We start from the raw sequence: 13588 nt of genomic DNA on the forward strand, positions 1-13588 counted from the left end.
CTGGGCTGAATTAAATTAGAACCTTAGTGCAGTCCCACCCCAACCCCCCACCGTGCCCAGCACACACACACACGAACTACAGGGGAGTCGCTGGAGAGGGGCTGTACTGGCCAGTAAGGAACAGGCGCTACAGAGGTGTGTTACGTGCGGATAAAACGGGGAGAAGAGACCTTGAGAACTCCTGGCTTGGTTTAAAAGCAGTGTTAATGAGGCATGATCTCTGTGGAAAACTACACACAGGGGGTGGTGGACAGCTGCCTTTCCCATCCCACCTCTCCCACCCTGCACTGAGAGAAACTGAGGCAGAGCAACTCCCTTCACTCTGGTTTCTGCACTGAGCTGCTTGTCACAGTGCTGTCCCCATGGCAGATCACCACTGCAATGCTGCTTCATATGGACTGGCTATGGGAAGTCTCAGGATGCTGCTCTGCTCCCACCCAAGATCCCAAGCCAGCTTTAAGCAGCAGCAGGTAGGAATCTCTGTCCTTCCAAGGAGTATGGTGAGTTTGTCATGAACAGCCTCATGGACAGCAGGTCCAGGCACTGTGCAGGGGCTGTCCTCTCCTCCGACTCCTTAGTATTTAAGTACCTAAAACTTAAAGTCACTGGGATTTACATCCCTAAACCCAAGCTTTCATCCCCACTGAGATCGATCCTATGTGCTTCTGGGCTTCTTGAGAAGGGAATTTCTAGTGGTGAATCACTGTAGCAATGAGAAGGCCCCGAACATCTGGGTGTTTCTCACCTCAGGGGTAAGGCTCAGATTCAACACCTGACTCAAGAGATGAAGCACAGGCCCAGAGCCCTGAGCAGGAAGCTGGGAACCAGCCACGGGCAGAGTCAACAGGGAAACAAACCTCCAAGCGCCTCTAAGCCGTGAAGTTAGTTGGAAAGAAAGCGAGCCTTGGAATTAAGGAGTGCATTGGAAAACCAAAGTGAGGTAAGAAAATAAGAGGAAAAAAAACCTTCCAGATAGATCATCCCCAACTTCATACTGATAGACACGAATGACACGACGATACGCTATGCTAGTCAAAGAAAAGAAACCAAGTAAATTCCAAAAAGGAAGAAAGAAAGAACAGAGGAAAGAACACACCCAAACACAGCCACTGCAGCAGAGCCACACTCTGAGCCAGCACCACCTTGCAGCAAACACAAGCAAGTACTTCAGGAGAGAAAATTATGGCACAAACACAAAGGTATCTGTTGTTTCCTGCGAGTCTCACTAAGAGAGACTCTTGCAGTTAACTCGTCTACAGATTCTTTAATGACATTCTTCTCCCTTCTTTCTCCATCCCACAGGGAAACCTCCTCCAGGCAGCACTGGGCACACAGAAGCTGCTAAGACACACTAAAAAGCAAGGTGCATTCATGGCAACTCGTCTTGAATCCTTCCTGAAGCTTTGCCTTCCCTTGTGCCAAGGAAGGATAAGCTCAGCCAGGGCTCTTTAAGCTCAATTGGTGTTTTTGATCTATTCTCATAGAATTAAGGACAAACTGTCTGGTGTATCAGCAGCCTTCTGGTAATTTGTTCAACAAAAAGGCTTGGCATGGTGGTCCTGAACTCTGGCCCTAGGTCTTTTAGTAAATGGCTCCTTTCCCTTCACTCATTAGATACCAGAACTCACCCACAGCTCTGCTTTACAAAGGAGCAGAGAGTTCAACAGCTGTTCCAGAAAAATCTGCTCAGTTCCACTGAACTGTGCAACAGAAATAGGGCAAATTATTTTTATCTGGCAGAAGCAGCAAAACACAAGACAGTGATTGTTACAGAGCAAACAGGAAGCAGAGTTATCTGCAAAGATTCCACCTTTTATTATGAAAAGCCTTCTCTGTCTCTGAGAAAGGCCCCTGGCCTCCTCTCCAGCACCCTGCTGACACACAGGCCTCTGCACCTTGCATTTTACAGTCTGTCTTATTACAAAGCTCCCCCTGGGCCACAGACTTCGAATCCTGAGGACATTTAGATGGACAGACATGCTGTCAGAGGGTTTGGCAGCCTGGAGTCATTTAGAAGACTTTATTCCACTTCTTGACAAATGACCAGCACCCATCCTCGTCAGGAACTATTCCCATGGACATGAAGTGGAATCAAAACTGGAGGAATCAAACTGCCTGCAACCCCACAGAACTTCATGGGTTCGTGGCAGGAGGTTTTGTTTTCTCCTGTAGGAACACAGTCCCTGTGGGGCATGGCTATGCAGCAGATTAAAACATGGGCAGTTCATATTTGTGTATTAAATGAGTTTTAAAATAACTCATTTCAGTAAAGTCTCTTAATAGGAATCTTCCCTCCTCCTTACCAAAAGCAGTCAGTTCTTTGAAGCCTCAATCAGGATGAGAACAGTTATAATGGAAAAGTTTATTCCAGTGAGCAAGCCTCTGGATGCTGGAGCACCAGGAATGTCAGCTGCTTCCAAAAGGCAGCCTGGGCTGCCTTCTCCCATGCAGCCTTTTCTTCTCAAGCCCTCAGAGAGAGCAAGAAAAGTCAGGACTTCGCGGTCTGCCACTGGCTACCCATTGATGACTCCTGCTTTTGGCTAGGAAATGGTTTTGTTTCTACTGGTTTATACTTCAGCTACTCTGAAATCTTGTCTCCTGCAATGTGTGCCTCAGCCACAGATGGCTCTTCTCAAATAAAAGGGGTCTCAGCATGGCTTTCACAGCAACGTAGCGATGGAAGAACACACACAGACAGAGCAGAACACATCACCAAACTTTCAAAGATATAAAATTCAATACTAACCCATCTAGCAGGTAAGTCCTGTAGAATGTGAAGATCCAAACATCAGGCAGCAGGACAGAGACAAGACAGTAAGAGAGGGACAGAAATTTGGGTGGGAAGCAAACATCAGAAAGTTAAAAATCGTATTTAAATGCCATTATTTCCTGAAGACACAAACAGAACCATCTGTAAACACACAGAGACAGAGAACCACAGGATCACATGAAAACAGAACTCGCCGCCTCGGAACCACAATGGGTGTGCATCAGAATGGCCAGCAGCACTGTCTGAGCACGGTCACCTCTGCTCTCTAGGAACATGCTCTGCAGTGCACTGCAATTCTCAGCCTTGAGGGTTTTTTTCTTCTTTCTAATTGCAGTTACATCTTTACTCCCTCTCCCTAGGCAAGGATACAATGAGACAGCACTCCAGGAAGTGACTGCAAAGTGGCCTTAAGCTGTTTTCACTGCTCCTCTCTCTGATGAAGCTCTAGTGGGATTTCTAATATACTTTTCAGTACAAAAGAAACACTATCAGAAACCACAGTGCTTCCAGCTCTTTGTTCCCCAGTCCCCAGCTCTACTGCAGGCTAGTTCAGGAGTAACAGAAGAGTGAGGTCCTGGATAACTGGAATTACTGCAGGAAAATGAATTCAGAAGCAGAGACATTTTGAAGTCTGGTGTTTCAGGGCTTTCTCCTTCCCTGTGGCTAACAGGGCCTCCCCAAAGTCCCAACTGCAGGAAATGAACGAGTCCTGAATAGCTGTTCTTCAGCAGGAGACATTTACAACTTGGACAGACCAAAGAGGTGTAAGATGGATACAAGCTCTCAGGGTCCCTTCTAAGGAACTCTTTAAGGGCAGCTCCTGGGAAGACAAACTATACCTGGTCTCCTGGATCCACTGATGGAAAGCATTCGCGTGCTGAGCGAACTCCTGGCGCAGTTTGTCGTTTTCTTCCTGCCTTCGCTGCTCCTTCTGCAGCTCCAACTCACGTTCCTGAGAAACAAACAGAAACCATTTCAAAATGGGAGAAATAATGCCACTGCCCTCGTCCTGTAACACACCCCAAAACCTAAGGGCTGTGTACCAGCACAGTTCTGAGCCTCAAAACAAGACTGAGTGCTCAGAGCAGCCTGGATAGCTATCCAAACTTATCCAAGGTGACAACACAGAACATTCCTACCAAAGTCTTGAGAACTGGAATTGAACCAGCAGTTCCCTTCCTGCATCGTACAGGCATGAAGCATTTTATAGTTAGAAAGTGAGCAACATGCACTTTGTCTTTCTGAAGATGGAAGACCACGGAAATGAGTTTATAGCTAAAGGATTTTATCTTTGCTCCCCAATTTTGAGGTATTTCCACGTGTAGTATAGCAGCAAACTCTTGCACTGCTTAATCATGGAGGGCAGCTTCCAGGGAGGCCTTGAAAGGTCAGAAACTATGTGTCTGTGACTCGCCTTGATAATCTTCTGCAGATTCCTCCAGGTTTCTTCAAGAGCCTCCATAGTAAACCACGTGTAAGGGTTGGAGGCTACACGGAAGCTCTTGATCTGGCGGTCGAGCTCTGCCAGCTGGTTGAAGTCAGCCTGGGCAGAACTAAGGGACGATCGGAAAGCATCGTGAGCTTCCCGCAGGGCTTTGATTTCCTCCAGCGAGTTGCAGCGCACGGGATCTGTCAGGTCCTCTTCAGCATTCTCAAACCAACTGTTGAAGGCAGATGCCTTCTTGGCAAAAGTCAGGAACAGATCCTCAACCTTGAAAAGAGAAAGCGATCTGGTTTGGTTATGCAGTAATATGAAGTCTATGAGTTGATCAGGAATTGAGACACATCTGGGATGGTTTGTCTTTATTACTTATTTCTTGTGAACATCTTAAATTCTTATGACAAGTCTCCAGTAAGCCCATAACCATCAGCTACGAGTGAAAAAGCTGCAATCATTGTGTGGCTTTATTCCCCAAAGAGAACATCAGATTTTTGCAGCCACTCACCTTTCTGAAATGCTCCTGAGCCTCCAAGAGTTTCTTTTTCCTGGCAGCGGAATTGGCAAGGAGCTGATTCCAGCGTTTCATCAAGGAAGCATGCCGAGCCTCAATGGCCTTTGACTGGATATGTTTGGCTGCTAGTAGCTGGTCTTTCAGAGCAGTGATATTTGCAATTCCCTCCTGCTGGAAAGCCTGAAGCCCAGCATCAAAAGTTTCCTGAAGCATTAGGAAAAAGAACAAAGATTGTATTTTTATTCAGTCATTCCAATATCCTGCATGTATTTCAAACATAAACATCCAATCCTTGTGTACAGCAGAGGAGTTCACTTGTTTTCTCCATCCCTTAGCAGGGTGGAAGCAGCAATAGCACCAACCTGTTTGGTGAGTAGTGTCTGCACAGAAGAGAGGTCACGTCCATAATCGTCTGTCTTCAGACTGTTTTCCTTCTCACCTGGAAAATGAAACAAATTCAGTGAAACCCTCAGCCTCTACCTCAAACATTTCCTCTATTCCAAATCTGGTTACCCCAGAAGCACAGATCAGGTGTAGCACTGCTGAGTGCTTTGGGTTTAGGTCTGCTCGTTGCAGTAGCAAGAGAGAAGCTATTAGAGATCTTTGGAAATGAAGGAGCATTGCAGTTTCTTTGTGACAGGATGCTATGCCCCAGTACAGAACATACCTATCCACGACTCCACTACATCTGCTTTCCAGTTGAACTGGAGGAAGGCAGAGTTCTCATCCAATTTGGCTTTCCTCTGAGCTGCTGCTTTCTCCAGGTCTGACACCTTGCCTCTGAGGCCCTTCATCTTGGCAGTAATGTTCTCCACGTGGTGATTGTTCTACAGGACAAGAGAAAAATACATAGAGGCATACCATATGATCTCAAGGTCTTCCAAGGCATCCCATAAGCTGGTGACAGAGCAGAGAGCTCAACTGAAAAGGTTTGGCTCTCTGTACAACTGCTGCTCAAGAAATAGTTCAAAAGCAATTAGCATCAGCAGCTCAGTCAGCCACAAAGAATGAGTAAGAGATCTTTTCAAAGCCATGACAAACCAGTCCCCAGAGAGGAACAAGTCTGCTGTGATGTGACAACATCCTGGGTAGCCTTGGAAGGTTGGGGTTTTTTACCTTTAGCAGTTTATGCTCACCTTTTTAATGAGATCCTCCCCATTAGTACAAACATCATTCACTCTGTCTTTGTGGACAGTGAAATCAGTCTCGAACGCTTCGTGCTTTTTCAGCAAGCCCTGCAAATACAGGACACAGTCACTCATTACAACAATTCCTCACCACTTAATAAAAATGAAAAAAAAAATTGCTATACATCAGTTAGCATAAGCTTTTTCAGACAAAAACTATGAATATTAGCTAATTAGGACAGTTTGCTGTTCTCCTATGGACAAGAGACTGACACCAACTTTCAGTATAGCTTCAGCCACTGGAATTAACCAGGACTGCCCAAGAGATGCAGAGAGATGCAAAACTGTAAATCATCTCTGCAGGAAATAACACACTTGGGATTCTTTTATAAAGAGCAGTAGTGTTCTTTACAATGTAAGCCTTCAAAAGAAACCAGCAACAACCTCTAAATTGGAAAAAGAGTTAGAGAAAAGGTTTGTTATGCTCTGACCAACAATAATGCAGCAAGAACAAGCAGCAGCTGACAATTTGCTCCATACCTGGATAGCAGCAAGTGTGTCCCCATAATCCTCGCTGGCTACCAAGGTCATTTTCTCATTGATCCAGGCTTCTTCTTCTTCAACATTTGCTACAAACTGCTGGTACTCCAAAGACTCCTCTAGACGCTGGCCCCTGTTAGGGGAACAGAAAGGTAACATCACCAACTGTGTTGCTTTATGGCTTTTAGTTAAGATGTAAAGACAAAGGACAGCAACAAAAGACCTAAGAACATACAGAGACTGAACCCCAAACATGTGATCGTTCACACTTTGGTCCTCCAGCAGCAAACTGTGGCACCCACAGCTCCACAAGTTCATCAGGCCCCAGAGCCTGCAGCTACTGAAGGACTAAAGTGAATCATTTTCTCCCATCAGCTTCTATTCAGAAGAACATCCTGGCTGTGGATTAAAGCCAGGTAATTCCAAGTCTTAGGTTTCCAAGTGTTGCAAGAAAAGGCTGAAAACATCATACCTCAGAAAAAGATTTATGTTTCTACTGAGGAACATTATCACAAAAACTCTTCTCAGTAGTCTCTTAGGGTCCATCCTCAGTGACATATCACTGACCAATGTCCCAAACCCTGACACTCAGTTAATCTGGTCATTCAGAGTCCATGTCACTCCCTCCACAAATGCTGCATTTTACAAAACCATCTCACGCACCGAGCAGCTGCCAACTGTTTTAATTCTTTCCAGTGATCCACAAACTGAGCCAGTCTCTGCTGGATCTCCTCCTTTCCAATTGTGTTATCATCCGAGAGCTTCTTACCAGTGTCCAGAACACCCTGCGAAGCAGCGAAACAGATAACAGAACATCACTTCCTCTCTTCTTAAACACACCCTATCTGGGTTCCAGCAAACCTCTTACTGCCTTTCATGTTTGCCACAGGCAAGGCAGATACTGCTTATGGAGAATCTGTCAAGGAGAGAGGCTCTTACCTGGATAGCAGGCTCATGGGCAGCTAATTCTGCTTCTAAGCGCTTGTGTTTCTTCCTGAGGTTCTGCACCCCTGTCAGGTCTCTGCCATAGTCCTCTGAGCTAACCAGCAGCTTCTTCTCTCTGAAGTAAGACAGAAGAGAAAGATAAAAGTTAAAAAATTACTTCTACAGGCCAAACCTGACCAACCCAAAAAAAGTCAAGACCAAACCACACTGCAAGTAAGGAAAAGCTCCTTGTAAAGCAGAAATCTTTGATGTAAGAAATTATTTATGTGAGTTATCAGCAAACAGCAGCTAGATCCCAGCAGCACACTCAGAGGTCAGATGCAGGTTAAAGAAATAAGGCAGCAGCAGGGCTACCCTTTCTCTCTGAACGACAGAGTATCTCTGGACTGTTTTCTTTTAAAGATAGATGCCTCCTGTGAAGTTTACCTGCTGATCCAATTTTAAAAACTGCTTTTACAAGCATGTGTTAAAAGTAAGTGCTCTAATTTGAATTATTTCAATCAGGTTCAGTTTCCCCACTCTGCCAAGACACTAACACCAATATGGAAAGAGCATTTGACTAATTACAATTACTAGTTACTACAACTGGTGGAGGGTGGGGAGGAAGGGGAAGTACTTCAGACCGAAAAATTAAAAGTTGAATTTTTGCTAGGAACTCTCTCAAAAGAGAGCAAACTCAAATTTCAATAAACTCAAATTTTCTGGTCCAGGTCTAACCAGATTTCCTTTTTCCAGTACAGAGCTTTTCTTGGGGTCTGACCAAAGAAAAACTGTAGATAATGCTGAAGCCATTTTGAAAACAGCTTTCCTTGACTGCAGGCAAAGGTGATTGCTTGTAGAGACATGTGCCTGTGGAAAAGGCAAGCTATAAAACCGTGCTGCAGACTATGGGTGTTGCTAACAAGCTGGTAGTAAGCACATGCCCCCATGCCAGAGCCTAAATATCCAAAATACCCACTTGATCCAGGACTCCTCATCGTCCATATCACGGAAGAACTGGTGCAGGCGGTGGGACTCGTTCAGCTTGGCACGGCGAGCTGCTGCCATGCTCTTAATCCTCTGGAAGCGCCCGTTGATGGTCTCGCGTTTATCCTTCACTTGAGAGGTGTCGAAAGCGCTGCTGGTCATCAGACTGTCAGCCTGGCTGTTCAGGTCCTTCAGACGATCCTGGAAACGTGGGTGAAAGAGCATGTGAATTGCCCCCCCTCTCATCTCCGTCTTTGTTACGTGTCAGGGTAAAAAATTCACATTAAGGTGGCTGCAGAGTCGCAGTTTTTATTGAGAAAATGGGTTTCAACAAGTACACGACTGCAGCACCGAATGAACTGGTATCTGTGGCATCTGATGTGATTTATCTGCCAAAACTGAAAGAGAAAGCAGTACCTCATGAGCAGATATATCAGCTTCCAGCAACTGGTGTTTCTTCAGAAGGTTGTTGACTGAGGCCAAGTCCTTCCCATAGTCTTCAGATGCCAACAAAGCCTCCACCTGGGGTGGGGAAGGAAAAAAAAATGGGATGAAGAATGAGTTGTGTTTTCACAAAACCCTTGAAATTACCATGTCTTTAAAACTGTGGAAGTTAATTCTCTTCTCAATTTTCTACAGTGGGGATAAACCTTTGTCTCATTACCTATTAATTCCTAACAGATTCTATGCACATAGGTGTCCTCTCACCTGATTGTTTATAAATAACAACAGAAACATCTGCAAGGTTTTTATTCAGAATAAAGATTTTTCTCAAAATAAATCTAGATTTGCTTAGAAGGTGGACTGTGCTCCACAAAATCTAACATCAGCAAAGAGAATAAAGAATTAGAAACAAATAAATAATCCCAATCTCAGTTACCTCTGAAAGCCAGAAATCAAAGTCCTTGATTCCAGTATTGAAGTTCTGTTGCTTATTGGCTTCTTTCAGTTTCTGACTCTTCTCTGCTGATTTCTGTACCAGGAATTGCCACTGGTCAGCCAGAGCAGCTAGGCGTGCCTGTAATGTAATGGAAAAGGTAAGTGCTATAAATCTAAAACTGTAAATCCTGATAAATGCAAAACTAGACTATGGTGGAAGTTTTGCTATTTATTTCAGATATGAAATCAACAATTTCACACTGCCTAGCTGTAGTTCAGTTTTACATCCCAATCACAGGATCAGAATAACTTCTAAACCTTGAGAACCAAGCAGAATGATTTCCCTGATATCTTAACACATAGTTGAGATTGAAAAGCTTCTCTAAAACAACATTTGTCTTTGAGGGACAGTCTCCTCCCCCAATTACCTAAGCACTTCTCAAAGCAAAAACTACAAATCCCAGACTTGTCTCTACCTTCACAGCGTCCTCGCTGCCAGCACACGCTCCCCTCTCAATCAGCGAGTTCCCCATATCAATGACTCCGCGGATCCGGTCTGCGTTGGCGTGGAGCTCAGCTTCAAAGGCTTGGTGTTTCTGGTGTTTGCTCTGAATGACAGAACCAAAACTGTTAGAGGCTGGATAAAGGGCTCCTGAATTGTTCTCATGGGCCAAGAGGACAGCACAAGAGTTGTTACGAACCTCTTTACGTCATACAGCTTCATCTAAAGATCTCTCTCTCAGTAAGAATACTCACTGCTCAAACACTAACTCTCATTAGCCTGAGTAATCACTGAGCTTAGACCTAGCAAAGCCACCCATGAGCTGACACCTATAGCTCAGGCTACATCATCTGTGTTTCACAGGTGCCCATGCAGCATTCCTTGTGTTAAGCGTAGCTATAACAAATAAAATGGGTTATCATTTTCAACACCATCACCTCTGAAAAGCAGCAGTTACACATACCTCAGGCAGCAGCGCTCTAATCATCCTTTCTACTCCTATAGTAGTGTCACAAATTTCTATTTCCCTTCCTGATCTATAGGTAGTTGAGAGAAATCACTGCTGCAGCCTATCTGCTTTCTGCACAGTTGTGGTATTAGTCATACACAACCACATTATATATTAAAATAATGAATTAACAACAAAACCCCTCTAGGAAAACAATTGACTTGTTTGTTAAAATCTTTTTCTCTGCTGAGTTGTGGCACCATGAGAACAACAGGAGCCTCAGTGTGCGAAGAAGACTGCAGTTCTCTCTCGTGCATACGTGGTTCATCCACCCACCAGGAAGATAACAATAGCACAGAAATGACAAGACAGAGTAGTAACTGGAAGTGCTAGTAACACTGGACATGGGGATACAGCGCCCTGAGAGAATGGAATGAGAGGAAATGTTAGATTCAAAATAAGAGATGGAAAATACTACAGCGCCGGCATGAGAAATTCTGCATGAACTGCTTTATTTTGGGAACTGTTAATCCTGAATGCAGAGATAAAAGCCTATCCTTCAAAGCCAGAGTGACCAAGATGTAAAATTCAATTTAAAAAAGCTGCCAATTACATACATTCACATAGTTATGTGACAACAAGTCCCAGACAAGCCTTTCTGGGTTAATATAAATTTTTCAACTAAAAAAACCCTACAGTGTACCACAGCCTAAAGGACAAACGATGATTCTTCCCTTTCTTACTCTAGTTAGCTTCCCCTTTCTTTGTTCTGCCTTCTCCTCCCACAGATCCTCATTTTACTCTGCTTCTTGGATTCTTACAAGTCCTGTCAGCTTTCCATCTGGTATGTATCTTTTTCTGGAGTGTTCCTTCTTTGCTACTGCTGCAAGAACTAAGCCATTTAGATCTATCACTTTACTGAATCCTCCATCTTCCGCATTTGGTTGTACAAACACCAGCTAAGAGCTGACGTTGTCATGAGTTAACTCATCACTACTGAAGATCCAGGCAGGAGGATAACAGGCCCTAAATCCATTTTTTAATGGGCTAACTCCTAAAAGCTACAGCAGTGATGCACCACAAATTAAACAGATCATGCAGAACACCTGCAAAATGAAAACATAAATAAATGGTGCTGAATAGGCATTAACAAAAAAAGCCACACCCGTAGCATGGAGATCAATAGCTGGACCTGGATGCAGGTCAGGAACTAACAGAAAACAAAGAGATTGCATGAACTGATGGATGGAGCAACAGACCGCAACCAGACCTTGTGCTCACACATAAGCTGTACGAAGAAAACAAACTCACATACCAGGGGCTAGTCCAAACTACTTACCAGCAGTTTGGAAAGCTATAAAACAGATTGAGAGAAGTAGTTCAGTGCATTCATACTACTTCATAAACTGGTATTAGAACAGAAGGGGTAACTTTAATTATGTCTTAATACTGAAAAAATTAATGAGACTTCACATTTCAGAACATAAGACAGAGAGATGAGACCCAAGAACTCGATTTCTTTATCATCTAGGACAAAGACAGAGTAGCTACTCCAGCCTTTCTTCAGGAACTCGCTACTGCAGATATCACATATATTATTAATTACATGCATCAATAATTACCAAGTGAGTTCTATTTTAGGTCTCCTTTCATGCATAATATAACTGCCATTTCTTCCTAGTTAAAGGGAGACCATGTCCAACATGGTGTATTATTCTGTTGCCACTGACCAAGAACTCCTGAGCATATTTCTTTCAGATCCAAATACTGTTTCACAAAGTTAAAAATCTGTACTTTGATTTCTGAGCTACAAATCGTATTCACCTGGATATTTGTGGGGTCCTTATATGACTCATCACTTGCAGTCTGCAGCTTTTCACTGATCCAAGCTTCTATTTCATCCACATCACGACTGAACTGCTGGAGTGTCTGAGATTCTCCCAGCTTCGATCTCTTTTCAATCATCTGAGCTTTCAGCCGAAGCCACCTGTAAGCAGTTAAATGTGTATGTTGAACAAACACCCAGGGCTGCACGTGGCATCATGTTTAACAGCTACAAAACGCTGCCAAAGACCATTCTCTTTCAGTCAGTATCTGCAATCCCACCCAACAGGGCAGCACTGACCTGTCCAGAACCTCGTTGCGCCTGTTAGCGATGACTCCCTTTGCATAATGATCAGCAGAGATCAACTGGTCAGCAAAAGACTGTAAGACAGCGATTTTCTCTTCCTATTAAAAAAAGAAGCCATAAGTTAGAACGGTGGCACCTTAAAGTCAAATGATGAGCAGAGTCTGGAACAGAACAGAGGTTTTTTTCATTCTTTTAAAGAATGAATTACATTATTGTAAGTGTGACTATGAAGGAAGTCTCCTTTACAGGACTGGAGAGGTCAGCTTCAGAGTAGTTTTCACCTGTGGCATTTTAGGAAAAAAATCATCTCAATAAAAGTAAGCAGCTTCCTGTTACAAAAACATGAAAATATGCCTTTTTCTATTGTAATAAAGTATTTCAAATAATTTACACTAATACTGGCCACTATTCCTACACTGTTTACAGGCTGCAAAATACACCCTTGGCTGCATTATCCACTTCTAACCTTCCGCAGCAGATCCCAAAAGCCAAATACATAGGACTGAACATCAGAAGCCATACACAGTGGTAACTTCTTTCAGTGACAATCTGCATAAGAAAAACTGAACTATTTTCCCTTTACTTGAGCTATACTCCTCACCTGGACATTAATTGCCTTATCAAAATCCTCATGTTTCTTGATGAGTGCCTCCACGCTGTCTAAAGAGTCTCCTTTATCCTCTGTGTTTAGGAAAGCCTCTCGGGCAGCCATCCAGTTTTCAGCTTGTTCACAGTCCCGATGGAAGAGCTAAGGAGAAAGAAATTCCAAAGCATGAGGAAGACAGACCCAAGCACAGTGCTCATCACTATGAAAGAGTAAACCTTCTTATGAAAGGATGAATTATTTTGCTTTTTAAACATATAGCAGAGTACCTGTAGCTCCAGGCACTGGTCGAGCATCATTCTGCGCTGCACCCAGGCCTTCTCTAAGTCTGTCCGTTCTTGCTCAAGAATATCCAGTTTCTCCTTGATCTCTGGGCTGGCATAGTGTCCATGAGCCAGAAGCTGTTGTCCAAACTGTTCAAATGCCTGGAAAGTGCCAGCCCTTGCATCTATTTCAGTGCGGTGTTCCTGCAAGGCACAGAGACACATTATTACATAATTAGATGGCAGAAGCTTGAACTAGTCTGGTTTTGGAATTCTAACAGAAAATGACAGAAAAAGAAACAGATGCTGATGTGAAAACATACACTTATCTTTCACATACCTGGTGTCTTTCCAGTAAAGCTTCAGCTCCAGTCACATCCTTTGCAAGTTCATCTGAGGAGACCAGGCCCCGGATTCCATTGATCCAAGACATAAGATCCCTGTGAACACCCATCAACAGA

General features: G+C 43.8%; 1 protein-coding gene across 1 annotated transcript in view; it reads right to left on the minus strand.

The window, feature by feature from the left end:
• Positions 1–13588, minus strand: part of SPTAN1 (spectrin alpha, non-erythrocytic 1) — a 49582-nt gene that overhangs the window by 3728 nt on the left and 32266 nt on the right. Inside the window, exons 32-51 of the mRNA XM_084272445.1 lie at positions 13468–13567; positions 13134–13331; positions 12862–13008; positions 12255–12358; positions 11954–12116; positions 9656–9787; positions 9181–9318; positions 8718–8822; positions 8293–8501; positions 7329–7449; positions 7053–7174; positions 6390–6522; positions 5859–5957; positions 5390–5549; positions 5085–5161; positions 4717–4926; positions 4185–4481; positions 3610–3722; positions 2747–2764; positions 966–1028 (exon numbers count right to left, since the gene is read on the minus strand). Coding sequence (XP_084128571.1) covers positions 966–1028; positions 2747–2764; positions 3610–3722; positions 4185–4481; positions 4717–4926; positions 5085–5161; positions 5390–5549; positions 5859–5957; positions 6390–6522; positions 7053–7174; positions 7329–7449; positions 8293–8501; positions 8718–8822; positions 9181–9318; positions 9656–9787; positions 11954–12116; positions 12255–12358; positions 12862–13008; positions 13134–13331; positions 13468–13567 — 2709 coding nt within the window. The remainder of the gene's footprint in view (positions 1–965; positions 1029–2746; positions 2765–3609; positions 3723–4184; positions 4482–4716; positions 4927–5084; positions 5162–5389; positions 5550–5858; positions 5958–6389; positions 6523–7052; positions 7175–7328; positions 7450–8292; positions 8502–8717; positions 8823–9180; positions 9319–9655; positions 9788–11953; positions 12117–12254; positions 12359–12861; positions 13009–13133; positions 13332–13467; positions 13568–13588) is intronic.

This window comes from Gallinula chloropus (genome assembly GCF_964237585.1).
Source record: "Gallinula chloropus genome assembly, chromosome: 18".
Classification (NCBI taxonomy): domain Eukaryota; kingdom Metazoa; phylum Chordata; class Aves; order Gruiformes; family Rallidae; genus Gallinula; species Gallinula chloropus.